This window comes from Schistocerca americana, chromosome 7, assembly GCF_021461395.2.
Source record: "Schistocerca americana isolate TAMUIC-IGC-003095 chromosome 7, iqSchAmer2.1, whole genome shotgun sequence".
NCBI classification, from domain to species: domain Eukaryota; kingdom Metazoa; phylum Arthropoda; class Insecta; order Orthoptera; family Acrididae; genus Schistocerca; species Schistocerca americana.
Window position 1 is genome coordinate 603,960,257 of NC_060125.1, and position 25,713 is coordinate 603,985,969.

At 39.6% G+C, this 25,713-nt stretch overlaps 2 protein-coding genes across 3 annotated transcripts in view; one reads left to right on the forward strand and one right to left on the reverse strand.

Moving 5' to 3' along the window:
* Window positions 1–262: 262 nt before the first annotated feature.
* LOC124623143 (60S ribosomal protein L22-like) lies at window positions 263–676 on the forward strand. Its single transcript, XM_047148934.1, has one exon. It carries the CDS (start codon window positions 263–265, stop codon window positions 674–676), a length of 414 nt encoding a protein of 137 aa, XP_047004890.1.
* A 2,061-nt stretch (window positions 677–2,737) lies between these two features.
* LOC124622555 (serine/threonine-protein kinase ULK3) overlaps window positions 2,738–25,713 on the reverse strand; it is a 120,015-nt gene continuing 97,039 nt past the window's right edge. The window contains exons 9-10 of one of the 2 annotated variants that reach the window (XR_006980651.1): window positions 14,670–14,826; window positions 2,738–3,191 (exon numbers count right to left, since the gene is read on the reverse strand). Coding sequence is in view for 1 of the 2 variants with exons in the window: in XM_047148291.1 (XP_047004247.1) it covers window positions 14,807–14,826 (20 nt within the window). In the remaining variant the exon portion in view is untranslated. Of the gene's footprint in view, window positions 3,192–13,690; window positions 14,827–25,713 lie in introns of those variants that run through there. The other variant, XM_047148291.1, reaches the window with a different exon arrangement.

The window sequence follows — 25,713 nt, forward strand, 5'->3', positions numbered from 1 at the left end:
TCATTCATCTTTGTACACTTCCTATAGAACTGTATTTCCTGTAGCTCTTACGAAGGTCTTTGGAGTAGTGAATTTGTGGTGTGTCGGGCACACGTGGTGGTTAATTGTGATTTGTGTTTCAACGCATTTTAATTTTTTGTAATTATTCTTCGTAAGAGCAGGTGAGTGTTTCCGCTAACAGGTTAAGGTAATTAATCCTAATTGTGTATGGAGGGATAACTAACGTTACATGTCCTTTGCTTAGTGTCAACACGTTTGCATAATGGCTGCAGTGTCTGCTAAGAAACCCTCGTCAAAAAAGCAACATATTCGAGGTAAAGGCATAAAGAAGAAGAAGGTTACTCTTAAGTTCACTGTGGATTGTGCCCACCCTGTTGAGGACAATATCATGGATGTCGCAAATTTCGAGAAGTACCTTCAGGAACGCATTAAAGTCAACGGAAAAACCAATAATTTTGGGAACAACGTGTCTCTGGAGAGAAACAAAGCGAAAGTTTCCATTAATTCTGATGTACCCTTTTCGAAGAGATACTTGAAGTACCTCACCAAAAAATACTTGAAGAAAAATAATTTGAGGGATTGGCTGAGAGTTGTCGCCAACGGCAAAGACACTTACGAATTGAGGTACTTCCAGATAAACAGCCAAGAAGACGAGGAAGAAGAAGATAACGATTAAATGTATGTGTAAATTTTTGTAAGATCAATATTGTGAGTGCCACGGTTTTTCCTGGCGTTAAAGTGGAATAAAGTATCTAATGTGAATCAGCTTCTTTTCTAATTACTTTAGAAAGTTCTTCAGCGTTGTGCGAGAATGGAATTTTGTTCCGGCTATTTTTGGTACGTATTGAATTAGAACAGTATCTCTTGTTTGTGTCAGTAATGTTTCGTTGTTCTGGGTTTCATTAGAACTGTTTCCGGCATTCTTTTTATTTGGTCACATGTACGTGTTATGTGGTTCGAAGAAAGATCAGTTCAGCTTAAAGGAAGTAAGGTGTTCATTAATTCCATTCAATATATAGAGTGACGTAGGTGTATGTGGTACGTTTTCATTTTGTTGTATTACAAACTTGTTTCTGTGGGGTTGACCTGCATTTAAACATGGGAGAATTTAAGGCTATGGCTAACAAGTTTCGGACATCGTTTTGTAATAAGAGTTTTCGGCTTCAAATTAGCAGTGACAGGAAAGTTATGATACAGATAACTCATTGAGCCCAAAAATTTGCGTGTTCAAAATAGTTTTCAAGGTAATACTATATGTGGAATCAAAATTTTGACCAAATATGAGGGATTTGTGATGGTGGTGTGTAAAAATTTGGATGAAATGTAAGTTGTGCGAATGAGAAATTTGAATTATAACCATAGACATTTGGAAGAGATAAGCTTTTGTTAGGAACCCACTATCTGCATTAGTTTGCCCAAGTACTCCTAAAATGCTCTGCCTCTTGTAGTGACACATAGGCTATAGTGCAGGTTTGATATTGTGAACATTGATATTTGTTTCTGCATTGTTAATTGAGAGTATAAAGGCGTCTACAGTATGAGCACCCCTCTGCTTATCCAGTGTTTTTTATAATTTATTTTCCATCATTGCTAGTTTGGAAATGTTCTATTGAACTGAATTCATAAATCATATACACAATGTAGATAACCAAAATATTGTCAGAAAATTACAAAGTGTTGCTTGCTCCTTGAACCGTCTGAAAAAGTTTATTATTGAAGCAGGTTGCACTTGAGATTGACTTTGCTTGGAGGAACATGTCCTACAGTAAGTTATAGTTATTTTGGCAAATATTACGTATAACATTGCAATATGGTTTTTTCCTATTCTGATGTGTAAGCTTAGTGGCTGTGCAGAAATAAGTTTAATCATTTACTCCATTGAGGTAGTGTCCTGGTATCAGATGATATTTCGGAGAAATGATGGATTTATGCTTCATTCTATAAATTTGAAGTTGGGGAAACACTTGTTTTGGTATATGTAAATTTCAGAACACATTAATTCAGTAGCAAGGCAGGAAACACACAGCCCCTTCTACATGAACTAATCTTGTGATACATTTAAAGGGTAGATGACCTATCTCACTGGAACATTCAATATGAACGTTTGGATGTGCTATGTTTGACACCAATACTGGGGCCAGGGAAAAAAATCTAAAATAACTTTTAAGGAATTCTACAAGAATGAAGCAGCCTGGAAGGTTTATGCTTGGTGTAAGTATGGCACTTCTGTCATTTGGAATTGGAAATACTTTTATCTCAAACTATTTTAATGGAAAATTTCATATCATTTACTGTGTTTTATAGATATCCTCAATGGTTTATGCACATAACATTGCTCATATGTCTTATTAGCATAAGCAGTTGTCAGAAACCCAAGTGTCTTAAGATCTGTAGCCTTAAATGCAAATTATAACCTTAACTGGCAGTGCTTGGTTGCTCCAGCTTAAGAATGTGTTAATGTTTTCCTAGAGTATTATGTATCAGTATCTCGGAGAGAAAAACCTTTTATGATAAGTATGATGGACAGCCAGGATACAACTTGATATGGTTTATCCTGGTAAGCGAAAGCAATTTGTAGTTTTATGTTGTCAGGTGGAAGTGCGTTTGATTTTACATTGTTGCCGGGAAAAAAGTGGTGACTGTCAGCTCCGGGTTGGGAGGAGCTTATAACAAGTAATAGTTGGTAGGTCCTATGCAGTAACAAACTCAGTTTATGCGATGAAAGCTTACAGTAGAATGAAGAGACATGTATATTTATTGTACAAAATGTAATCCTACATGCTCAAATGACAAATTCAGTTCATCCACGAATCTTGCAATTTGTTGCTAATAGCTTTAATGCTTGAATTAGTCTGTGAATGACATTAATTTGTTATAATCTACATGTATATACTCAAGCCACATTACAGGACATTTCCAGAGGTTTCCCACTCTGGTGGATGATTCTTACAATGTTCTGTATTTTTAGCATTGAAAAGAACATATTCCACCACTATTCAAAGTGTTGGCAATGGTAATACTTCTTCCAAAAGCTTGTTTTTCTTCACATGGAGTGCAGCAGTGCGGAAGATTAAGCATAGCATAGCTAAGTGTACAAACACCAAGGCGAAAGTGCTCAAGTGTTTCCATTTTCATTATTTTCCCTTCATGTTATTGTTGGGTTCATAAATATGAGAGTAATGCGCAGATACCTGAAGAGAAAAAGTAAACAAATTATTACTCATAATTGAAATTCCAGGATGCAAAATGATACACAGTATAGTGTGAAAGGTAAAAGCTACCACTCACATTCCAGTGGTTTATGGGAAATATGTAAAGAACAATCACTAGCGTTTTAAGTTCAATTTCTGTTCCTATTGTGATAGTTGATTTTTTTGTACATGCCATTGTCACATAAGTGTTTCATACTGAAGAAATATATTTAATGATAACCAAGTTACTTGACAGTTAAAAAGTGGCCTACTCAGTTGCCATTCAAAAGGGTATTGTACAAAATTTACTATTCTTAAGCTGTTCTAAATATTTTCTTTACAAGTCTTCAAGAAATTTGGTAAGTAAGTAAATAAAGATATCGGTTTCCTTGAAGTGGCCCAACTTTCTGGAATTAATATTGCTTTCATTTATAATAAGTGTTGAAAAAATGAGCTGAGATTGTTAGTTTCTATTTAATGAACAGTACAAAGGTTTCAACAATGTCAGTTATTTCTAATAATCATAAAGGTATATATTTCTTGGAGAGGAAAAACTGTAAATAAGAGCAATTAGTTGCTGCTTTCAGGTAAATTAATGAATTCTGTTCACTGGGAATGTTGCACTGCAACATAGCAATGCAAGCTTATACAAGTCCTGCACCAGTTTCTTTGGTCTGTACCACCTTCTATCTATAAGACTGACTTCAGTTTGATATACTGGGTGGCCCAAAAAGGATGGTCGGATTTGAACTGCGTAGTACCATTGAAAGGTGAGGAGGGGGGACCACTGCCGGCCGTCTGCAAGTCGGCCATTACACCCAGTTTGCCACGAGATGGCGCAGTGGACGGTCGAGCATCGTGTTTTTGCTGTGGAACAGTTTTTCAGAAATGATGAATCGTTTATTACTGTGCAACGATTGTTTTGACAACGTTTTGGTGTAGCGCGTGATGGACCCATTCCAGATCGCAGATCCATATCACGTTGGGTGACTGCATTCCGGACAACAGGGTCTGTCAAAAGTGGTAAATCTACAGGGCGTACACGTACGGCAGTTACTCCACAGAACATTGATGATGATAGAGCGTCAGTGCTGCAAAGTCCGCGTCGTTCCACTAGGTGTCATGCTCAAACTTTAGGCCTCAGCCGTAGTTCGTTGCAGCGTATTTTAAGCCGTGAGTTACAGTTTCACCCATACAAAATTATGATCACGCAAAAGCTGTATGATCGTGATTTTGAGCAGCGAAGACGATTTTGTGAATCAATGCTTGACATTTTGTACTCTAATAATGATGTTGTGCTTCTTATGTCAGATGAAGCCCATTTCCATTTAGACGGCTATGTCAATAAACAAAACTGCAGGTATTGGGCAGCAGATAATCCCAGAGAATTGCACCAAAAGCCTCTTCATAGTGCTAAGGTAACAGTCTGGTGTGGAATTTCAAGATTGGGGATTGTTGGTCCTTATTTTTTTGAGGAGAACAACGCTACAGTCACAGTGAACTCGAAACGTTACGTTAACATGCTACGTAGCTTTTTGGTGCCGAAACTGCGAGAGTTACATGTAAATCGAGATCGAATTTGGTTTCAACAGGACGGGGTCACGGCCCACACAGCCAATGACTCCATGTGTGTTTTAAGGCGGATGTTCCCCCACCACATCATCTCGCGTTTTGGAGATGTCCACTGGCCCGCGAGATCACCTGACCTCTCAGCCTGTGATTTTTTTCTTTGGGGATACCTAAAGTCAAAAGTCTATGTAAAGAAGCCCCGAAACTTAATTGATCTGAAGGAGGCAATCAGTGCGGAAATTATGGCAATTCAAGAAGAAACAGTAGTGAAAGTGATGGAAAATTTCGAGGAAAGACTTGTGGAATGCATCACCGAGGAAGGACACCATCTTCCGGAAGTCATTTTCCGTACATGATTTTTTGTGGTTAGTTCTTGTAATTGGGTGCCTGGGAGCATTTAGTTACGTAATTGAATAAAATTAATTTGTAAAACTGATGGAGTTATAGTTATTTAAAATGTGACCATCCTTTTTGGGCCACCCTGTATTTATTTAAAGAAGATAATGTACATAGTGCTGTTAGTCAAGTAAAACCTTGCAACCAGCCAACTGATTGCTGAATGCCAGATAAAGAGATTTGTAGTGTGATTTGAAACTTTGAGGCAATAGTACCAAAATATGCGAAGAAGGAAACGAGTGCTCTGAAGATACCTTTGTGTCCAGTGTTCATACTGGAAATTTTACTTACTGAGGGGGCATAGTTTCGGGTAACAAACAAGTCCTTCCTAATTCCCCACCCTTCAACACTGTTACAGTAGATTTTAGTGCAGCACATACTACCTTTGAAAGAAAGTCAGTGGTAACATGTACTGCATGAGTTCATGGCCTGTTTCACGAAAAGGAAAAGTCCTTTTTGGCTGAGGGCTCTTCAAGTTGTCTTGAAAGGATTCCATTGTCTAGTGTCGCACTGTTTCAGAAGATTATTCTGGATCATAATTAGTAATGGTGAGTACTAGTTGCATACTCAGCCTTTTGTTTTAATGTCTAGTTTCACTTTCCTGAGGGCTCTGAATTTTGTGTTTTCTTTTTCTGCCTTAATTGCATGGTTACCTGTTAAGTGCATCAGTGAAAGTGCTTCTTTGGCTCACAGCATTAGGACTTTCCATTATACATTATTAATGATACAGTATTGTATCGGTCAGTTTTGCTTTGACATGGAATTCCAATGCAAAAACTAAAGGTCGCTTAGAGAAATTGGTAGAAGACCGAAAAACGGGGTACATAAGTGACTGCAACAGAATATCTGATTTTGATCAATAAATGTGGTGTGGAGGTGGGTGGACCAAGAAACTGCTGCAGTATACTGATTTTATGAGAAATTAAGACATAATAGACAGGTTGGGCATTAATGTTCCACAGATGTTAAAATTGGATTCTAGTGGTAGGTGGGTAGATATAAAACATTCAGGAACAATATTGATGAGTGGTCTGCTCACTCTTTTCCATGAAATTTCATTTCTTGTACCTGTGTTTTTACTTTTTTGTTTCTTGAGAAAGGACTACATATTCAGTCCCATACATGAGCATGGGAGCAAGTCATCTGTTGTTTCTTTATCAAATTCCTGTTTACTGTTCCTGAATTTTTTGTTCAATGTCTTGATCGTTCATTCACTCACTGTGTTCTGTGGTTCTCATCATGGAGAAACCTGGGATGCAAAGTTAGTCGAAAGGTATACATTAACAAAATGAAACATGTTAAGCTTAATTACTAATGAACTATTGCTAAATTTATGTGAATTATTTGTGCTTACTAATTGTAAATTTAATAAAATTAAATTGGAAAAAAGAGCTGCGAGAATGAGGCTACTTGGCTTACATGTCTGAGAAATCTTAAGTCCTAGAATCTAGATATAATCAGATAGTATGTTGGAAGAATAATTACAGGTTTTCATTTGCTTTTGAATTTTTTGGATTCATGATTTCTTGCTGGTGAAGTCTTGTTGAAGGTTCATACCAGCATATAGAACCTGCAGATACTATATTTTTTGAAGAGGTCGTATCAAGATGAATGGGTACCTGTGTCGTACAGTATTCTTACTGCAGCCATTTTCTTCAAAAAATTATTTATCGAGATTTGGGGATATTCTTGTTAGAAAATACCTGGATTTAATGAACAAGAATGGGATATTTTTATTATGACTTGGTATTTGGTAAGCTAGATTATTCCAAGGATCATATAAAGAATTTCAATAATGTACTGTGTACAGTTCATTGTTGACAGCTTTCTGCCTGGTTAGCTGAATGGTAACACACTTGCTTCCCCTGCAGTGGGCTCGGGTTCGATTCTCAGCCAGGTTGGAGATTTTCTCCGCTCGTGGATTGGGTGTTGTGTTGTCCTCATCACCGGCATGCGAGTCTCCAAATGTGGTGTCAACTGAAATAAGGCTTGCACTTAGCATTTGAAATTCCCCGGGTGGGGCCTCGCAGCCAACAAGGACATATGATAATTTCATTTTTTCCTTGATAGCTGTCTGAGAATTGCTTAGTGTGTCAATTGTGAAAATGGAGAACAGTTTTGTGTTGTTATTCCATGAGGTTTTAATTGGTAATATAGTTCAAAGAGGTGTTTCTATCAAGTTTGCATAAAATTTTAATATTCTGCTAAATCTTTCATGCCCAAGAGGCATCACACGTTTTAGGGAAAAACTGTTTGTGTTATATTCTTAGGAACTGTAGTTGTTTAATGGCATTCACTGTTCCTCCTCCCCGGTTATGTATAGTGTTTTGCTGACTGCTTTTGGTTACAATGTTCCAGTGAAATAGTTTTCTTGCCCTGGCATGTGTACACTCCCTACCCCTGTTACCGTTGTTTTAAGGCAAAACAGGACTTGTTTTAAGGCAAAACAGGACTAGTTTTGTTATTTCATATCCTAAACTTTTTACTTGTCCTGTGGTTACATTGTCTTCAGCACCATACAACATTATCAAGATATTGAAATATTATCACCTTCTTGTACCGCAAAATTCAGCTGTTTATTGTAGAATGCTTTAAAAGACTGAAATAACCACAGAAGTGGAACATTTTAGAAAAGTGTATCTCTGCAAATCACATAATTATGAAAGGACAAACTATAGCTCACCTGGTGATAGTTTCCGAGATACGTTTTAAAATAAGACAGGAAGAGTAATGTTTAACACTCTGTTGAGGCCATTGGAGACAGAGCACACACTCAGATTGTGTGGAAGGCTGGGGAAGGAAACAGCTGTGCCTTTTCAAAGGAACCATCCCACATATGCCGAGGGTGACGTATGGAAACCTAAAACTGGATGGTCAGGTGTGCATTTGAGCCACAGTCATCCTGAATGCAAGTCCAGTATGCTAAGCACTGTGCAACCTCACTCAGTAGATTTTTAAATGTCATATGAGCATACCATGTCTACTATGGACAAAACAAAGCTGCACAAAAACATGAACAGCATGTTATCCACATAGGTTGGTGTAAATTGTTCCGGATTTATGCAGTCTGAGTTCCCGCTGGGTGGCTACTGGTTTGCAGAATAACTGCAAGAAGCCAAAGTCATAAAGTTAATATAATGTTTCAAAACAAGTAACACAAACCACTGATCCACATGAATTTGTTAACAGCTGGAACACACATCTCTGATTGCAAGTGCTCCTGTAAAGATGCACATGATATAGTCTACTTTAAGTTCTCAGGAAGTTGAAGATAACATTTTCCATGTCATTGGTTAACCCTTCCCTCTTCACTAAACCAGAATGTAATTTTTTGGTGAATTGTAAGCAAAAATACCACCCCCCCCCCCCCCCCCCGGTCTCTCTCTCTCTCTGGAGGAGGAGGAGGAGGGGGGGGGGGGATTGGGGTGGCAGTGTTGCCATTCAACTGAGAAAAAGGTCACAAAACTAGAGTGTAAAAGAAAAACAGAATTATGAAAGGAAATTGTCAAGTTACGGCAAAAAAGAATCAATATGGAAAGCTAGAAGTAAGAAAACTGGTCAATGATGACTAGTGAAGGTTAAGGCCAGGTGGACAGAGGGCATAGAAAATGTGCAAGAGAGGGAATTCCCATTTTCACAGCTCAATGGAATTAAAGGGGATGTGATTGTGATGCAGGGGGAGGGGGTGCCAGGAATTACAGTTGCTCCTGATGTCACAACTGGTGTAGTATACAGCTAGTTAGTTGCCTTGCCAAAACAGAACGTAGCATAGTGACTGCAGCATAGCTGTAATACTATTTTAGGGAGTGCAGGTAGGGTATCCATCAGGTACTATGATAAGACAAGTGTTTTCTCGCAGCTTGTTAGGAGTGAGTGGGGGAGCGCGGCATGGGAAGACCCGTTTGGAACTAATTGGGCACTTGTTCAGTCAGTCAGTCATTGCTTTCTTTAGATCCTACCGAAGAGAATATGGAGCAAGTCAGTCTATACAGTAACAAATGATAAGGGAATCACACTTTTTTTTATACTGTATTAACAATAAAGTATCACTATACTGCTTAATGTCTATGCCAGCGAAATTTTGAAACTGGAGAGAAAACTGCTGACTCCTCAGTTATATTACATAGGTGACATTGATATTCATAGTATTTAGTTGATTATTATGATATCTTTCAAAGACAGTAATTATCTACATGTGTAAATGTTGAGTCCTATTTACGGTACATTACTACTTGCAAATATGCTTCCTGGATTTGCTGACGGATCGTATTGTGTAACTCTCACAATATTTCCATCAGTGCAACTGCTCGACATCATCAGGTGGTGGTAGCTGCTGCCGTCACTGCGGCAAGGCGTGACTGGTGATAGTCGTGCAGCAGCGTTGATATTTATTGTGCCAGGACCAGGCAATATGCGTGCGCAGGGAAGATGCACATAGTTGGAGGAAAGCGGTGCTTCTGGGAGCCACGGAAAAGCCATCCACGCTATGGGCAATGACTGTTCTGCTGAATGCTCCTGTGGTTAAAGGCTGAATTAAATGTCAGTAGTGTGTTGGGTCACGTGATTAATCGGAAGTTCTTAATTTCCCTGCTTTGATTTAATGGAAGCCAGTGCTGGATTCCAGGTGGCGCCTAGTTGAAAACTTGCTTCCCTGTTGATAAGATTGTCCGCCTTAAGGATAGTATGGCGTCCTTAACAACACAGTCTCAGAAAGATGACGTTGGGGATAAAATTTCTGTCTGTTCGTAAAGCATATGATGTCCTGTGTCCAGGCAGTGCTCCACTACCACTGATTTATCAGGTTGCCCCCACGTGTATGACGCAACATTCTTGCATGGTTCGGCATGTCTGTCCAATATAAGATTTTCCATATTGGCTAGGGATTTTACATGCGCCACATTTCCTAAGACCAAGATCGTCTTTGACCAAGCACAGCAAATTCATCAATTTATCTGGTGGCCAAAAACACACTTGATGTCATGCTTATTGAGGAGCCTTTCCATTCTCCAAGACATGCTGCAAAAATAAGGCAAGAATGCTGTTGCAGTGGGTGCCTCCGCATCTTCATTTACATCCCTGCTTAGAATGGAATGCATCTGCCTATCAAAATAGCCATTCTGTTGGAATACCGTTCAAAGGCGTTGTAACTCATCTGGTAGACTGTCGGCATTTGAGACTACATTTGCTCTATGCACCAAGGAGCATAGGCCACTGCTGTGTTGCGCAGGATGACGACAGCTTGTGGCCTACAAATATAGCTCCATATGAGTTGATTTGCAATAGACACTGTGTTCCAGTGTACCATCAGCTTTTCTTTTGACTATGACGCCCAGGAATGGTAAGATGCCATCCTTTTCCACTTCCATTGTGAACTGTACATTGGAATGGAGTGAGTTCAGATGCCAGGGAAACACAGGTAACGTCTCTATTCTGTGGCCACACCACAAAAGTATCGTCTACATACTGCCAGAAACAGGAAGGTTTGAGACTTGCCGACTGCAGTGCTTTTTGCTCGAAGTCTTCCATAAAATAGTTGGCCACAATGGGACACTCACATGACGACACCATCCACTTGTTCAAAATACTGGGCACTGAATAAGAAATAAGTTGAGGTAAGCACATGTTCAAATAATGCCATGATGACATTGGCTGCTGATTAGCTCTAATGAGTCCTGCAGAGGTACTTTCATAAACAAAGATAAAAAGTCAAAACTTAACCAAAATATCTGACACTTTTAGCTGAAGGTCTTCAGGCATCCTATGAATTCTGGATATGGTTGATCACACTTGCCCCATGAGAGAGGTCCCAACAGTGTAGTAAGATGTTTGGCCAGAAAGTAAGTAGGAGCTCCAATGTCACTCACTATTGGGCAAAGAGGGAGTCCCATCGTTATGTATCTTACGTAGGCCGTACAATCTTGGAGGAACTGCAGCCTGTTAACGTAGGCTTTTATCCTCGGGGTCATCTATCTGGCACTGTGTTGTTAAGGAGGCCATACATATCCGTAAGGTGGACGGTCTTGTCAACAGGGATGCAGGTTTTCATCTAAGCGTCACATGGAATCCAGCAAAGGCTGCCATTACATCAAAACAGGGAAAATAAGAACTCCCGATTCATTACATGATGCAATGCGCTACTGAGATTTAGGTCAGCCTTTAACCGCAGGAGCGTCCAGCAGCACAGTCATAGCGCATGCGCGTATGGCTTTTCTGCGGTGCCTGTAAGGGGGCGCCAGGAGCACCGCTTTCCTCCAACTATGAGTGTCTTCCCACACACACGTATTTTTGCCTGCTCCTGGCATGATAAGTTTCGATTCTGCCGCGTGATTATCATTAGTCGCGCCTTGCAGCAGTGACGGCAGCATGTTGTCGAGCAGTTGCATCGATGATGTATAATGCGATTTACACAATATGATCTGGCAGCAAACCCAAGAAGCATATTTGCAACAGATCTGTTGGGAAAGCGTGAAAAGTCACATTACTAATTGTCATCTTTTGCTAACAGAACTTTCCAATCCTTGACACTGGATAATCTGTAAAAAGAGTGGTGAATGAAGAATGTTTTTTAGTTTCCTTTGAACTGGCAGGGTTTCCCAATTTCCCCATGGATGGGAGCTTGTTGAATATCTTCACACGAGAGTGCATAACAGTACTACAAACCTTAGTTAGGCAAAGTAGACATCAAAATAATTACATGTTATAGTTTGTGTATATCACAGCTCAGCAGAGACTATTATTGTCAGCAGCAAAAACTACTACGGAGCAATTTTTTTTTTTAGCAAATGAGTACGAATTCCAACATCATTAGAAAGGCTTCTGCAAGGTGTACAATATTTTTACTTCTCACTTCTGCTGGATACTTTGGGTATGTTGCATAAGACAACAAAGGGTGAACACATGCTTATTAAGCCAGCACTTTTATTTTTAGATTAACACACAGAGGCTGCAAGACTGAAGTTGGATGACACCGAGTTATTGTTATGACATTTTGGCTGACAGCTAGGGAGCCATCTTCAGCTGAAGCATTAAAACTGGAAATGGCTGGTGCATGCCACTAAGTTAATGCAAAAAATTGACTTGGCAGTACATGCACCTAGCTCTTGCTACAGGACCACCCTCTATTGAGTGTTGACCTATACATATTGGTATTATAGCATGTACGCCATCTATTGAATTATGGGTCACAGTTCATCAAATTGATAAAATTGTTACTGCACACGGCAGTAGGTGTCAAATCAGCATTTTTAAGAATGCATTTGTGCACCTTAGCTCAACTAATATTCAACACAGGAAATTGAGCAAGCAGTTATTAACATGTGCCACAGTCTGAAGTTTTTTATAAACCATGTAAGGATATGAAACACAACGATTACATTGGTCCATTTGTGGGTAAAGCAGCTGGTAGTCTTCACTTTATTGATAGAATGCTGGGGGAAGTGCAATCGGACTACAAAGGAGATTGCATACAGATCGTGTGACTAATTCTAGAATATTGTTCAAGTATGTGGGACCCATCCAAATAGGACTTACAGGGGATATATACAGAAAAGGCAGCATGAATGGTCACAGGTTTGTTTGATCTATGGGAGAGTGTCATAGAGATACTGGAGGAAGTGGGCTGGTTGAAGATAGACGTAAACCATCCTGAGAAGGTCTATTAACAAAGTTTCAAGAACTGGCTTTAAATGATGACTCTAGGAATATACTACAAAACCCTGCATATCGCTCACGTAGAGACTGTGAGGATAAGATTAGAATAATTACTGGTTGCACAGAGGCATTCGATCATTCTTCCTGCACTCCATAAGTGAACAGAATGGAAAGAAACCCTAATAATTGGTACAATGGGATGTATCCTCTGCCATGCGCCTCATGGTGGTTTGCAAGTTATAGATGTAGATATGCAGTTATGATCTCCAGTTATATCATCTCGTCTGATGAAAGCTGTCATGCGAAATATGAAGGCTTCAATCCTAAAATCTAATGGAATTCTCATCACTTATGAAGTGGATGCCAGGAGGGAGTATTACAGGGTGTGTTTTGTTTAGTGTACGAGGGGTGATCACAAGTTAAGAAAGAAGTGCTCATTGGTTGTGGTGAATGTATAGGAAATTATTCAGTTATTAGATCAATAGTTGATTTCATTGCCATTTACTGTGACACAGCTGTAACTCCATTAACAGCTTCTTTTTATTTTTCTCTGTGTCTCATATTACAAAGCATGTCCGTAAAGTAAGTAAACATTTTTTTCATACCAAAACTTACTTTTCAAGAACGCATTTCTTAACTTATTTTCCTATATAGTTGCCACCACTGTTGAGACATTTGTGACAGCGGGAAACCAACTTTTTCTATTCCCTCTTCAGAGAAAGATATCACCAGTGAAGACAGCCACTGCTACACACAGTTTTCTAGCTTGTCGTCATTGTAAACAGCGCCTTCCTCCAAAATCACACTTCAAGTTCAAAAACAAGTGGTAGTTAGGTGTGAGATTGGGACTGTACGATGGGTGATCGAATGAAGCAATGCCGAAGTTTTCTCAATGTTTCACCGTATTGTATCGCATTTACAGTTTCACATCTTGAGAAGGAATTCAACAAGCAGAATGCCCTGTCTATCACATCACTGTGCACAATTTTTCGTGCTGACAATGTTTTGAATTTTTATGTTTTGTAGTATCATGACTGCCTCCAATCTGTTGTCCGTCATTTTGTTCTAGAGCGACATTAAAACCCAAGTTTCATCACTGGTCACAATTGTTTCAGAATTCGTCTCCCTCATCATTGTATCAGGTAATAAATTTCAAAGCACTGCCAAGTCACTTCATTTAGTGGACATCTGTAAGCGTTCTCGAAAACCAACAGTACACAATTTGTGACAATCTCAAGCAAATCGATTTTTGAAATTTTAGGAAACTAATCACAAAGCATTCGCATTGTGAATAGTCTTATTTTCATGAATCTTTTTCATTCACTTTCTCAACCAAACCATCACTGACAACAGGAGGCCGTCTGCACTGTGCTTAGTCATGAGCACTGGTTACATTGAATCATTTCCCACTTTCTCACCATTCCGCCAGTCATTACATTTTCACCATAAGTGTCTACAAGCTGATGATAAATTTCAGCTGGCTTAACATTCTTTTTGATAAAAAAACCATATTACAGAATGCACTTCACAGTTTGTGACCTCAGAGACTGTCTTTAAACATTTTGAATGATCTCTAACAAATGTAAATACAACACAATCCAGTTGTAATGATGCCAGTGGAAAGACAATGAACCTGAGAGATGCATGGAACTGCAACACTAGTGCTGCAGGGCAGTAGAAGGAAATGGCACTTGCTTGCTGGACACACCTCATAGTAATTTTTATAATATTTCAAATCTATTACCATTTATAAATAAAACTTTTAGTATTTATTAGTTTTGTATCTTGCAACACAGTGTAGGTAGAAGGAACAATACAGTTCAGCAAACTTCACTTGATAAGTATAAAAGAAACACTGCTTACAAAGAAAATTGTTGTCATCCCCAAAGAATTACCATCAGTGACAATTCTGAAAGCTTTATAAAGTGTCCTACTTTGTGGTATCAAAAGAATGCTGGATGTAACTAGATAACACTCCATCGGTTCTCATCAAATGAACTTCATTGTATACTACAGGCTTCTGCAATGACAGAAAAAAAAAAACAGATAAGGCCACATAAGACAAATTATTAAAAAAAATCTTAATTTATCATATTCTTATTATCTTGGACATTAAAGAAATAAAACCCCATTGCAGTATATAATATACTGCTTGGCATGTGGTTCATGTAATGAAACTAAGTGAAAAGCTGTTTTTATTGTGCCATACACATTTCACTTTTTATTTGTGAAGTATCTTCAATTGTGATTTGTGATCTCATTAGTGTATATGTGCCATTCTGGAGTTTTACTTTGATAGTTTGCATGCCCAGAATGTTTGGAAACCATCTTAGCACAACTGCAGGAAGATCACGAATTGCCACTGGAGATGCTTCACAAATAAAAGGTAGCAAAACACACATGGCACAATAAAAACAGCTTTTCATGTAGTTGCATTAGATAAATCATATCCTAAGGAGATAGAAGCAACTAAGTAACATTGGAAAACATAAAAATACGAGGTGCATTCAAGTTCTAAGGCCTCCGATTTTTTTTCTCCGGGCTGAAAAGAGATAGAAACATGCGCATTGTTTTAAAATGAGGCCGCGTTCATTGTCAGTACGTCCCAGAGATGGCAGCACCGTACGGCAGATGGAATTTCCCCGCCAGCGGCGAGAATGAGAACTGTTTTAAATACTTAAAATGGCGACGTTTTCCTTACTTGAACAGCGTGCAATCATTCGTTTTCTGAATTTGCGTGGTGTGAAACCAATTGAAATTCATCAACAGTTGAAGGAGACATGTGGTGATGGAGTTATGGATGTGTCGAAAGTGCGTTCGTGGGTGCGACAGTTTAATGAAAGCAGAACATCGTGTGACAACAAACCGAAACAACCTCGGGCTCGCACAAGCCGGTCTGACGACATGATCGAGAAAGTGGAGAGAATTGTTTTGGGGGATCGCCGAATGACTGTTGAACAGATTGCTTCCAGAGTTGGCATTTCTGTGGGTTCTGTGCACACAATCCTGCATGACGACCTGAAAATGCGAAAAGTGTCATCCAGGTGGGTGCCACGAATGCTGAAGCAATGTTGACGCGCAACGACAGCACGAATGGGACTTTCTTTTCGTCGGTTGTGACAAAGGATGAGACGTGGATGCCATTTTTCAATCCAGAAACAAAGCGCCAGTCAGCTCAATGGAAGCACATAGATTCACCGCCACCAAAAAAATTTCGGGTAACCGCCAGTGCTGAAAAAATGATGGTGTCCATGTTCTGGGACAGCGAGGGCGTAATCCTTACCCATTGCGTTCCAAAGGGCACTACGGTAACAGGTCCATCCTACAAAAATGTTTTGAAGAACAAATTCCTTCCTGCACTGCAACAAAAACGTCCGGGAAAGGCTGCGCGTGTGCTGTTTCACCAAGACAACGCACCCGCACATCGAGCTAACGTTACGCAACAGTTTCTTCGTGATAACAACTATTCCTCATGCTCCCTACTCACCTGACCTGGCTCCTAGTGACTTTTGGCTTTTTCCAACAATGAAAGACACTCTCCGTGGCCACACATACCAGCCGTGCTACTATTGCCTCAGAGATTTTCCAGTGGTCAAAACAGACTCCTAAAGAAGCCTTCGCCACTGCCATGGAATCATGGCGTCAGCGTTGTGAAAAATGTGTGCGTCTGCAGGGCGATTATGTCGAGAAGTAACGCCAGCTTCATCGGTTTCGGGTGAGTAGTTAATTAGAAAAAAATCGGAGGCCTTAAAACTTGAATGCACCTCGTATGATAACAAAATTGTACTTCACTTGCTTGCTGAAATTTCTACGAAAAATACAATAAAAATGTCATTGTCACTGTCCAAAGTTAAAATACAAAGCACCACCGCATTGTGTCGTGGATGATGACGAGTGCTTTGTGCGGCGCTCAACTGTGCACTTATCAGCACCTCTACAAATTCCCAAGCTTTGCTCGGTCCAATCTCACCACTTTCATGAAAGATGATGAAATGATGAGGGCAACACAAACACCCAGTCATCTTGAGGCAGGTGAAAATCCCTGACCCCACTGGGAATCGAACCTGAGACCCGATGCTTGGGAAGCGAGAAAGCGACCGTGAGATCACGAGCTGCAATTGTGTCGTGGAGTGTGGATTAGTAACATCCTTACAGTTTCCAGGAATGGAGACATAAAACTCAGTAGCTCCTTTGTTGCTTTTCAAGAGGAGTAGGCTGCCTCTACTGGCACTATGTTCCACATCGTATCTTCCTTTCAGTTTATACTAGTCCATTACAACAGTATACTGCATAAGCACTCATCACAACCATTGACACAATACAGATGCACACTTAACACTACATGATAGAACTGAGAAAGGTACCAGTAACACACCTCATCTAGAACTGCAATGTGAGATATTTGCATTGTCTCCACACCTTACTGGTGACAACAAGACTGGAGCTAACTTTTATTTGTGAACTATGATTACGTTCCAACTTGACAATCATGGTGAATGTCTCAAACTTACTTTAAAATTAACAAAAGACATTCTTTGTTAATGTGAAACCTACTTTTATCTTTCAGAATAAATTTTCACTCTGCAGCAGTGTGTGCAGTGATTGGAAACTTCCTGGCGGATTAAAACTGTGTGCCACACAGTGTGTCTTTCACGAACACATGCTCTGCTAGCAGCTATCCAGGAACGACCCACCCTCACAGTTTTACTTCTGCCATTACGTCTTTCTGCCGTCCTTGTATCTTCCAAGGCTCTTCTTTTCTCACCTCTTTTAGCAGGCTCCATTCCATAAAATATCTACAATACAAGGCTGCAAGAGCTAACAACATCACATAATTCTTGCATTTTTCAGTCTTAAACTGTTTCCTCCTCTCCCACATTCTTCCAATTTTCACTTTTTTTTGCCAGAGTGGTAACAGGTAATCAGTCAGTGCAGTTCCTGACTAAAGCTCATGTGACCACAAAATTTAACCCTTGAAGACAGTATGTATTTTGCACAATTAATAATTACTTGCTCCCCCCTTTGTTTTATATGTTAAGAATTCTTCAAAAATGGTGTTTGTCAGTTAAGCCTTTTTGCATAAGTAAATGAAAATTACAATCTTCCTTCTTCATAAATCTCAAGGCTTGTTTTCAGATGAAAGCTATTCTCCACAGAGGAGCATCTGTTTCTGAAAACATTTTCAAACTCAAGTCAAAGCTAGTCCTGTACCCAACCAGTAAGCATTGGTGACGAAACACAAATCACAAAAATAATGGTGGGGTTGGTTACCAATGCCTTCATGCAGAGTGTTCCGAAAAGTAAGTATCCACACTATGTGGACACGGGAGTAGCGAGAGGAGGGCCACGGTGAATGTGTGAATGTTCAAACTCCCTCGCCCGGAATATTGACAAAACCAAAAATGTGTGTGTGTGTGTGTGTGTGTGTGTGGGGGGGGGGGGGGGGGGGGACATGATCTTAAAATCAATTGCAGTGTAAACATTATTTCGAAATTACCGCATTTTTAAACTGTGGTTGTTGCCAGTGTGGGTGATGAGCTAGCACTGGCCACAATGTTGGCACCATTGTGTGCACAGAGCCTCAAAGGAACTTTGTTTGTCTGGAGTCCTGGAAAGTCCAGGTATCGCTGTCCCTCCATGAGGGTGCCCTAATTGCTACAGTTGCCAAGGGCTAGTGTGCACAATATGATAATATCTATTCTAGGCAGTATAATTATAGTAGGAAAGTCCTGCTGGAATGTAAATACTTAAGAAGTAAGTACGTGCAATATTTCAGAAGTGACCAATTTGACACAAAATTGTACAAGAAAAAGTAGTTGTATCAAAGCAGATTTTCAAAAAGTCTTGGCAAATATTGCCATTTATCAATTTAATAAAAATCATATCCATCAACTGCAAAAATTAAGGACTGAAGTAACTTTCACATGATAAGTCCCCGCCAAGTAACCTAGCTTGATGAGGAACCATACCTAAAAAGAATTGCTGTAGTATAGTACGTAAGGTAACTGAAAGAAATATGCTATGAGATGAGCAGAAATGACTATTTATTCAAAAAGAATAAATACTGTGAAGTCACTGTGATTCCCTGGACGTAGAAAAGGGTGGGATGTGGTTCCTAATAGGGTGTGTGACATCACGGACAACAGTGCATCCCCTGCATGTACTCTCATGCTGGCGACAAGGTTGGTAGAGGAGTTCTTGTGGTAGGATGTTCCATTCCTTCACCAGCGTGGTTGACTACTGCTGGCTGGTTGTTGGTGCATGTGGACCTTCTGCAATATGTCTCTCCAATGCAGTTTGCAAGTGGTTGAAGGGGATTAAGTGAGGAATGCGCAGATCAGTCCATTTGTCTCATTCCAAAAGGTCCTCCGCTCATTCTATTTGGATTGATCGTGCATTATCACCCGTAAAAAGGAAGTCAGCGCCAAATGTACCCCTGAAATGACACTCATGGGGAAGGAATACAGTGTTACAATAACACTGACCCAGTGACTGTATCATGTGCAAAGATTTGGAGGTCAGAAAACCCACGCAACATTATGCATCTCTCCACCATAACACCTGAACCATCAAAACTATCATGTTTGGCAATCCCGAACGTACCCTCACAAGGCGAGAGGTGAGAACATGTAATAAACTCGGGAACATTATTGAACATGATCATTTTGGTGGTCCAGGTGTCATGTTGTGGGGTGGCATAATGTTGCAGGGGCTTTCTGATCTACAAATCTTGGAATGCTTTACAATTTGTTGAACATGAACTAGATAAAAAAATTGTCTTGAGAAATGCCTACTGCTTTTTCCATACTGAATACTTCTAAATTGTCTGATATCATTGTAGGGTTAATTCAAAAAGTGATAGCAGACATACAAGATCTCTTGATCCATATTTTTTGTATATCATTTTCTCAAGAGCTAGTTGTGTATTAGAAACAAAGGACCTTGGTCTTACAGCTGAAATAACAGAATGTGAAAGGCCATTGACTGTCATCTTTAGCTTTGGACAAATGATAATTCTATGAAGTAATTTCAGTGACTCCGAATGTCACTTTCAACTTTATCCTAAAACATGTCTGAAGGGAGATAAATCTCCACTTCATAACGCGTGATCTAATGTCCTTCAGGATTATCGCATCAGTTTCAACCATTCAGCTGAGTTCCTGTTGTTGGCCTCACATAACTGATAAGACCGAATGGCCTGTGTTTTGAAAGCTTATAATGGTTTTGTCATATTGGCTCATTTTTTCAGCAAATAACAAATCTTCTTAGAACTTTCAGAACAGCCATGTTTGTATCATCTCGACCTATGCAAATTATCCACTATAATTCTTCAGAATGTATTATTGAGTGTGAAATGTCATTCATAAAATGAAATTTAAGTAGGCAGACACTTCATCACCTTTTAGTCATCCAACGCTACTGAGAATTGCAATATCATACCTGTAATGTCTTTTTTTTGCAAAGTTACCATGGTGTCTGCCTTCAACAACAAGATCTTCAATGTGTCCTCCTCAAAATTTTTCCTCATCATTTTCATTATCGATTCTGAATATGTCTTTGTAATGTCATGAAGAACTTTTCTTTAAAAACAAAAAACCAAAAAAAAATCAGTTTCTGCACTTCGTTTTTCATGTAATCCTGTGATCTGTCCTCCCCACCGTTTGTTTATAAGTAAATTTTGAACTGATGTTTGGTTAATGTGGGACTCATTTTCTAACAGCATTTCCTGCACTTTTTGTGAACAAAAGTAGTTTCTCGTCTTAAACCTCTCATAAATGTTTATATGCATTTTTTCTTCACTGTGTCAGATCTAACATATCCGTAACACTTTCAGTGATACCTCTCTTCCACTGCCAGATTTGGCAGTGGTCAATAAAAGATCCAGTAAATAAATGAAATAATTGAATATTGGAAAGAAAGACGTTCAATGGAAAGTAAAATATTGACCTTTCCATAAAACTGATAAATGGCAATATTCACTAACCACACAGGGTTTTTTAAAAGTTTCTTTGACTCTTTCTTTAGCTTTTTGAAAACACATTTTAAATGTTATTGTGATCGTTTCATAGCATCTGTTACTGCTAATAACTAGACACCAGTGCCTACGAGCTTTAATTTGTACGATAAAGCACTGAAGGTGATCATTATGTGATCGAAAATCAATTTTTCTGTTAGTAAATCATCAAAATTACGGCCAATGCTGACCTTCCTTCTAATTTTACTTATCATATGGTCGTTGTGCACATAGCACTCTATGGAGTCGCCAATCATATCTGAAGAGAGATAAATCTCCACTTCATGAACTCGTGATCTAATGTCCTTCAGGATTATGGCATCAGTTTCAACCATTCATATGAGTTCCTGTTGTTGGCCTCTGTGTCTGGCCTCACTCTATGGAATCGCCAATCAATAACATTTTAATGCTCTACAACTTTTCTCTCATAAATTTTTTCATAAAATAACCAATTCTCAGATACTGCATGTTTTATGGAGATGAAACTCTTTTATTGACAGGTGAAAAACTAGCATTTTCTGATGTAGCATTGAAGGCAAGGAAATAACGATGTTTCCTGTAAGCACATTATAGACATATTCACATTCAAATGTGGTGCTTATTTGTAGTAATGAATATAAAATTAAATTAATCCTGTCCAAACACAATTATTCAGTAGATCACTAAGGCTGGAAAGACTTGTCAGAATACAAATGACATAACGACTTCAGACTTCTACTGGCAAGTACTGATAATGAAAAAGAGGAGGCACTGCCAAGAAAAGTTTCACAAGCTATAGTTAAAATCAATAGGCCTGTATTTCGGTAAGTTGATAAACTTCATACAGTAGCCCAGTTACTGCCAACTTAAGTGATCTAAAATAATTAAAACATGCTTTATTTCATTTCATATTCATTTTTATTAATAAGTGCTACAATGATGAACGTAAGCGTTCCTATTCTGCACTTTCACAAAAACGTATAATTTTTTTTCTCCCCCCCCCCCCCCCTCCTCCTCCTCCGGAGATCTGAATGGGGGATTATGTTACCACTGGATACTCATTGAACATGAGAGGAAGCCATTTTTGTGAATAAAATGGAGACTGCATTTTGCAGGGAAGAATCTGCAGTTCTGGAGGCCGCCCGCTCCGGGTCAGCCCCTCGAAAGCTATTAGCTCCAGGGTCGGAAAAGAACAAGAGTTGGTCGAGGGTGGCCAGTTACAGTCAGATGAATGTGTATTGTACTACTCAGGAGGAGAAGAAAAGGAATGAATGGAGTAGGAATGATTATGAGAAAGGAATTGGCGAAATCTGTGGAACATGTGGACTATGCAAATGACCGGGTTATTGGTGTAAGGCTGAAAGGATTTACTGATTGTCCAAGCGTATATGCCAACTTCAGAACATGATCACCAAATTGTAGAGGAAATGTACAATGTAATAGAGAGAATAATGGACAAAAATAACAAATGCTGCAAAATAGTAATGGGAGACTGGAACGCCATTGTGGGAAAAAGGAAGGGGGAAACATAGTAGGCAGTCATGGTCTTGGAAAGAGAAATGATAGATGTGAATGACTAATTGATTTCTGCAGGGAAAGGCAGCTTATAGTGGCAAACACATGGTTCAAGAACCACAAGAGGAGGCTCTACACTTGGAAATCACCATGGAATAAATACAGAAACCAAACTGATTTTATACTGGTAGAAGGAAGATACAGGAATGGAATCAAGATGGTACACACATTACCAGTTGCAGATATTAAAAGCGACCAAAACTAACTTATGGCAGAAATAGAAATAAGAATGAAAAAACTGAAGACGGTGACCACGGTGAAGAAGTGGGATCTAGAGAAGATAAGATCCAACAAATAACAAATTACAGAAATGCTGTCACTTGAGTTTCTAAACACATTACGAGACAAAGAACCACCTGATAATGTCAACAAGTACTGGAATATGCTGAAAGAAGGAACCATTAAAGCAGGACAGCAAAATATAGGATATGTAAAAGGGAAAAGGGCAAAAAACCATGGGTCACACAAGAAATGATTTCCAAGATGGAGGAGACAAGAAAATTTAAAAGTAAGAACACTGAAGATGCAAGAAAGATGTACCTAAGATTAAATAATGAACTGCATGAAGAGAAACAGAGCAGGCTGGGAAAAAATGGCTAAAAGAAGAATGTGATGCAATTGAAGAACTGGACAGGAAGGGAAGATACGACTTACTATACAAAATTACTGAGCAAAATTATCCAGAAGTCAAAAAGTTTGTATCTGTGCTGCAAAATTAATAAATCTAGTAACAAAATCAAAACTGTGGGAAGTGATAAAGAGTGAGACTTGCGCAAATTGCCCCAGTAGGTTCCAAAACACTGCTCTCAATAATGAAGATAGACAGGTACGAAATCAAAATACTGTGGCCAAAATTTTCAATGAGCATTTTCTAAGTGTTGCTGAGAAAGCAGGACACAATGGCTCCTTAGAAGAAGCATTAAAAATACTGAAAGGTCATTTCCCAAACTCCATAGAGCAGATAGGTATAGTCCCTATAACAGTACAGGAAGTAAGAAAAACCATTATTTCTTTAAAAGCAAAAAATTCAACTGGTGTTGACGACATCTCCAGCAAATTGCTAAAAGCCTGCTGCAATGAGTTCAGTGAAGTCGTAGCTCATATATTCAATGCCTCTCTCAAACAAAGTATCTTCCCTCAAAGTATGACATATGCTATTGTAAAGCCCCTCTACAAAAGAGGCAATGCCTCAGATGTTACAAACTATCAGCCTATCTCTCTTTTGACTACATTTTCTAAAGTTCTCGAAAAGCTAATATATGCCACAATAGTCAGTCACCTAGAAAAACGCAATAATTAGTATAAACCAGTTTGGATTCAGAGAAGGTATCTCCACAACCGAAGCGATATTTTCGTTTACGAATAACATTTTGGAATGCTTCAACAAAAAGACTGCCTGTGGGCATATTTTGCGATCTGTCTAAAGCCTTCGACTGTGTTAGTCATAGGATACTTATAAAGAAAGCATGCCACTATGGACTCCGAGGACAAATGGGCAACTGGCTCAAATCCTACCTACAGGGCAGACTACAGAAAACAGTGCTAGATGGTAACAATAGTCACATAGGAGGGGTAGAGTCCGACTGGGGAACAGTAAAATATGGAGTTCCACAAGGTTCTGTCCTTGGTCCCCTGCTATTCCTCATATATATCAATGACCTTCCACTGTCCTCAAACAAAGCAAGCATTTTTACGATGTTTGCTGATGACACAGGTATTGCGATAAGACAGGAAGATACCCTCTGATCTAGAATTAAATGCCAACCATTTACTTGAGAATGTTCTGAACTGGTTCACAGTAAATTCTCTATCAATAAACCTCAGCAAAACTAATTATATTCATTTCCATCCTGGTCACGAAAGTCCACAGGAAATAAACCTTATACATGAGAGCCAGCAGACAGAGAGAGCAGATTGTTTGAAATTCTTGGGCACATATATAGATAGCAGGCTTAACTGGGAACAGCACATCAACCAAACCCTGAAAAGGCTCAGCTCAGAGCAACAATTGCCATTCGGATAATCGCCAAAGCTGGATCAGTGAGTGCAGGCTTTCTCAGTGAATTTCATACATGAAGTCTTCACAGGTTGTCAGCCGAGTAGCATCGTTGTCTCGTAGCAACGTTTCGATGGAATACGTCTCCATCATCTTCAGGCGAAGTGTCGGGATATTGTCAGTCGCAGGCTGATATCTCTGCTGGACTGCTCTCCGCTTCCCGCTGCCGGCCAATCACATGCCTGCGGAATCGCCGTACGTGCGTGGAGCAGCCGGTGGTGGGGGGACACATGTGCAGGGTTCGTGTCCCAGTGTCCATCTCTGTCTGCTCCTTCCACGGCCCTTGGTGGAATGGAATGTTCTTCTCTGATTTTCCTGATTGCAGGCTCCCAGGCTGTGCTGAGATGGTAGCCCTGTCGTGGTTGATTAAGTTGTCATGTAACCGTATTTCTATGGACTCTTTGATTACCGAGTCCCAAAATCCGTTGTTACTTCATATTTTCTTTGTGTCCTTGAAATCAAAGGTGTGCTTCTTGTCAATAGTATGTTCCGCCACAGCAAATTTGTTGGTCTGACCCAAGCGTACATGCCTAATGTGTTCATTGCGTAGCTGTGAGACGCAACGCTGCATCTGTCCTACCATCCCACATTCGCAACCGATCACCGACATATGGTATTGCTAAGCATTTACCACAGATGCTAATACCCGTGGTGGGTTATGGCCCACACCATGTTAAAAACTCAGCTGAGTTTGTGAAGGTACTACAGGGCATGTGGCTTGAAAATGAAGACCTACTAGTCAGCTTCAATGTGACATCCTTATTCACACGAGTACCAATAGAAGACTCCCTGGCTTTACTCGAAGAAACTTTGAGGAGGATATCATCAAGCTTTTTCGCCATGTGCTAACCACCACCTATTTCAAATGTGGTGGGAAGTTCTGCGAACAGATAGACGGTGTAGCTATGGGCTCCCCCCTAGCACCTGGCACAGCCGACCTATACATGGAGCACTTCGAAAAGCTAGCACTGGACACTCCTAAACACAAGCCAAAAGGAGTAAGACAAGGATGCTGTCTGTCACCTACCCTTTTCAACCTCTACATGGAAAATATGATTGACCAATGCTCATTAGATGACAAAGGAGTAGAAATTGGAGGAGGAAGAGAAGGGTGTTTGAGGTTTGCTGATGGCGTGGTCCTTCTAGCCACATGGGAAAAAGAATTGCAAGATTTTGTGGATACTATTGAAGCTAATGGAAAAAATTATGGAATGAAAATTAACACAAAGAAAACAAAAGAATTGGCACTAGGAGGAAATAAAAATTATGCTGAATGGAGAAAT

What these genes read in the sequence shown, in the direction of transcription:
- LOC124623143 (XM_047148934.1), top strand. Translation starts at nt 263, where the DNA reads ATGGCTGCAGTGTCTGCTAAGAAACCCTCGTCAAAAAAGCAACATATT.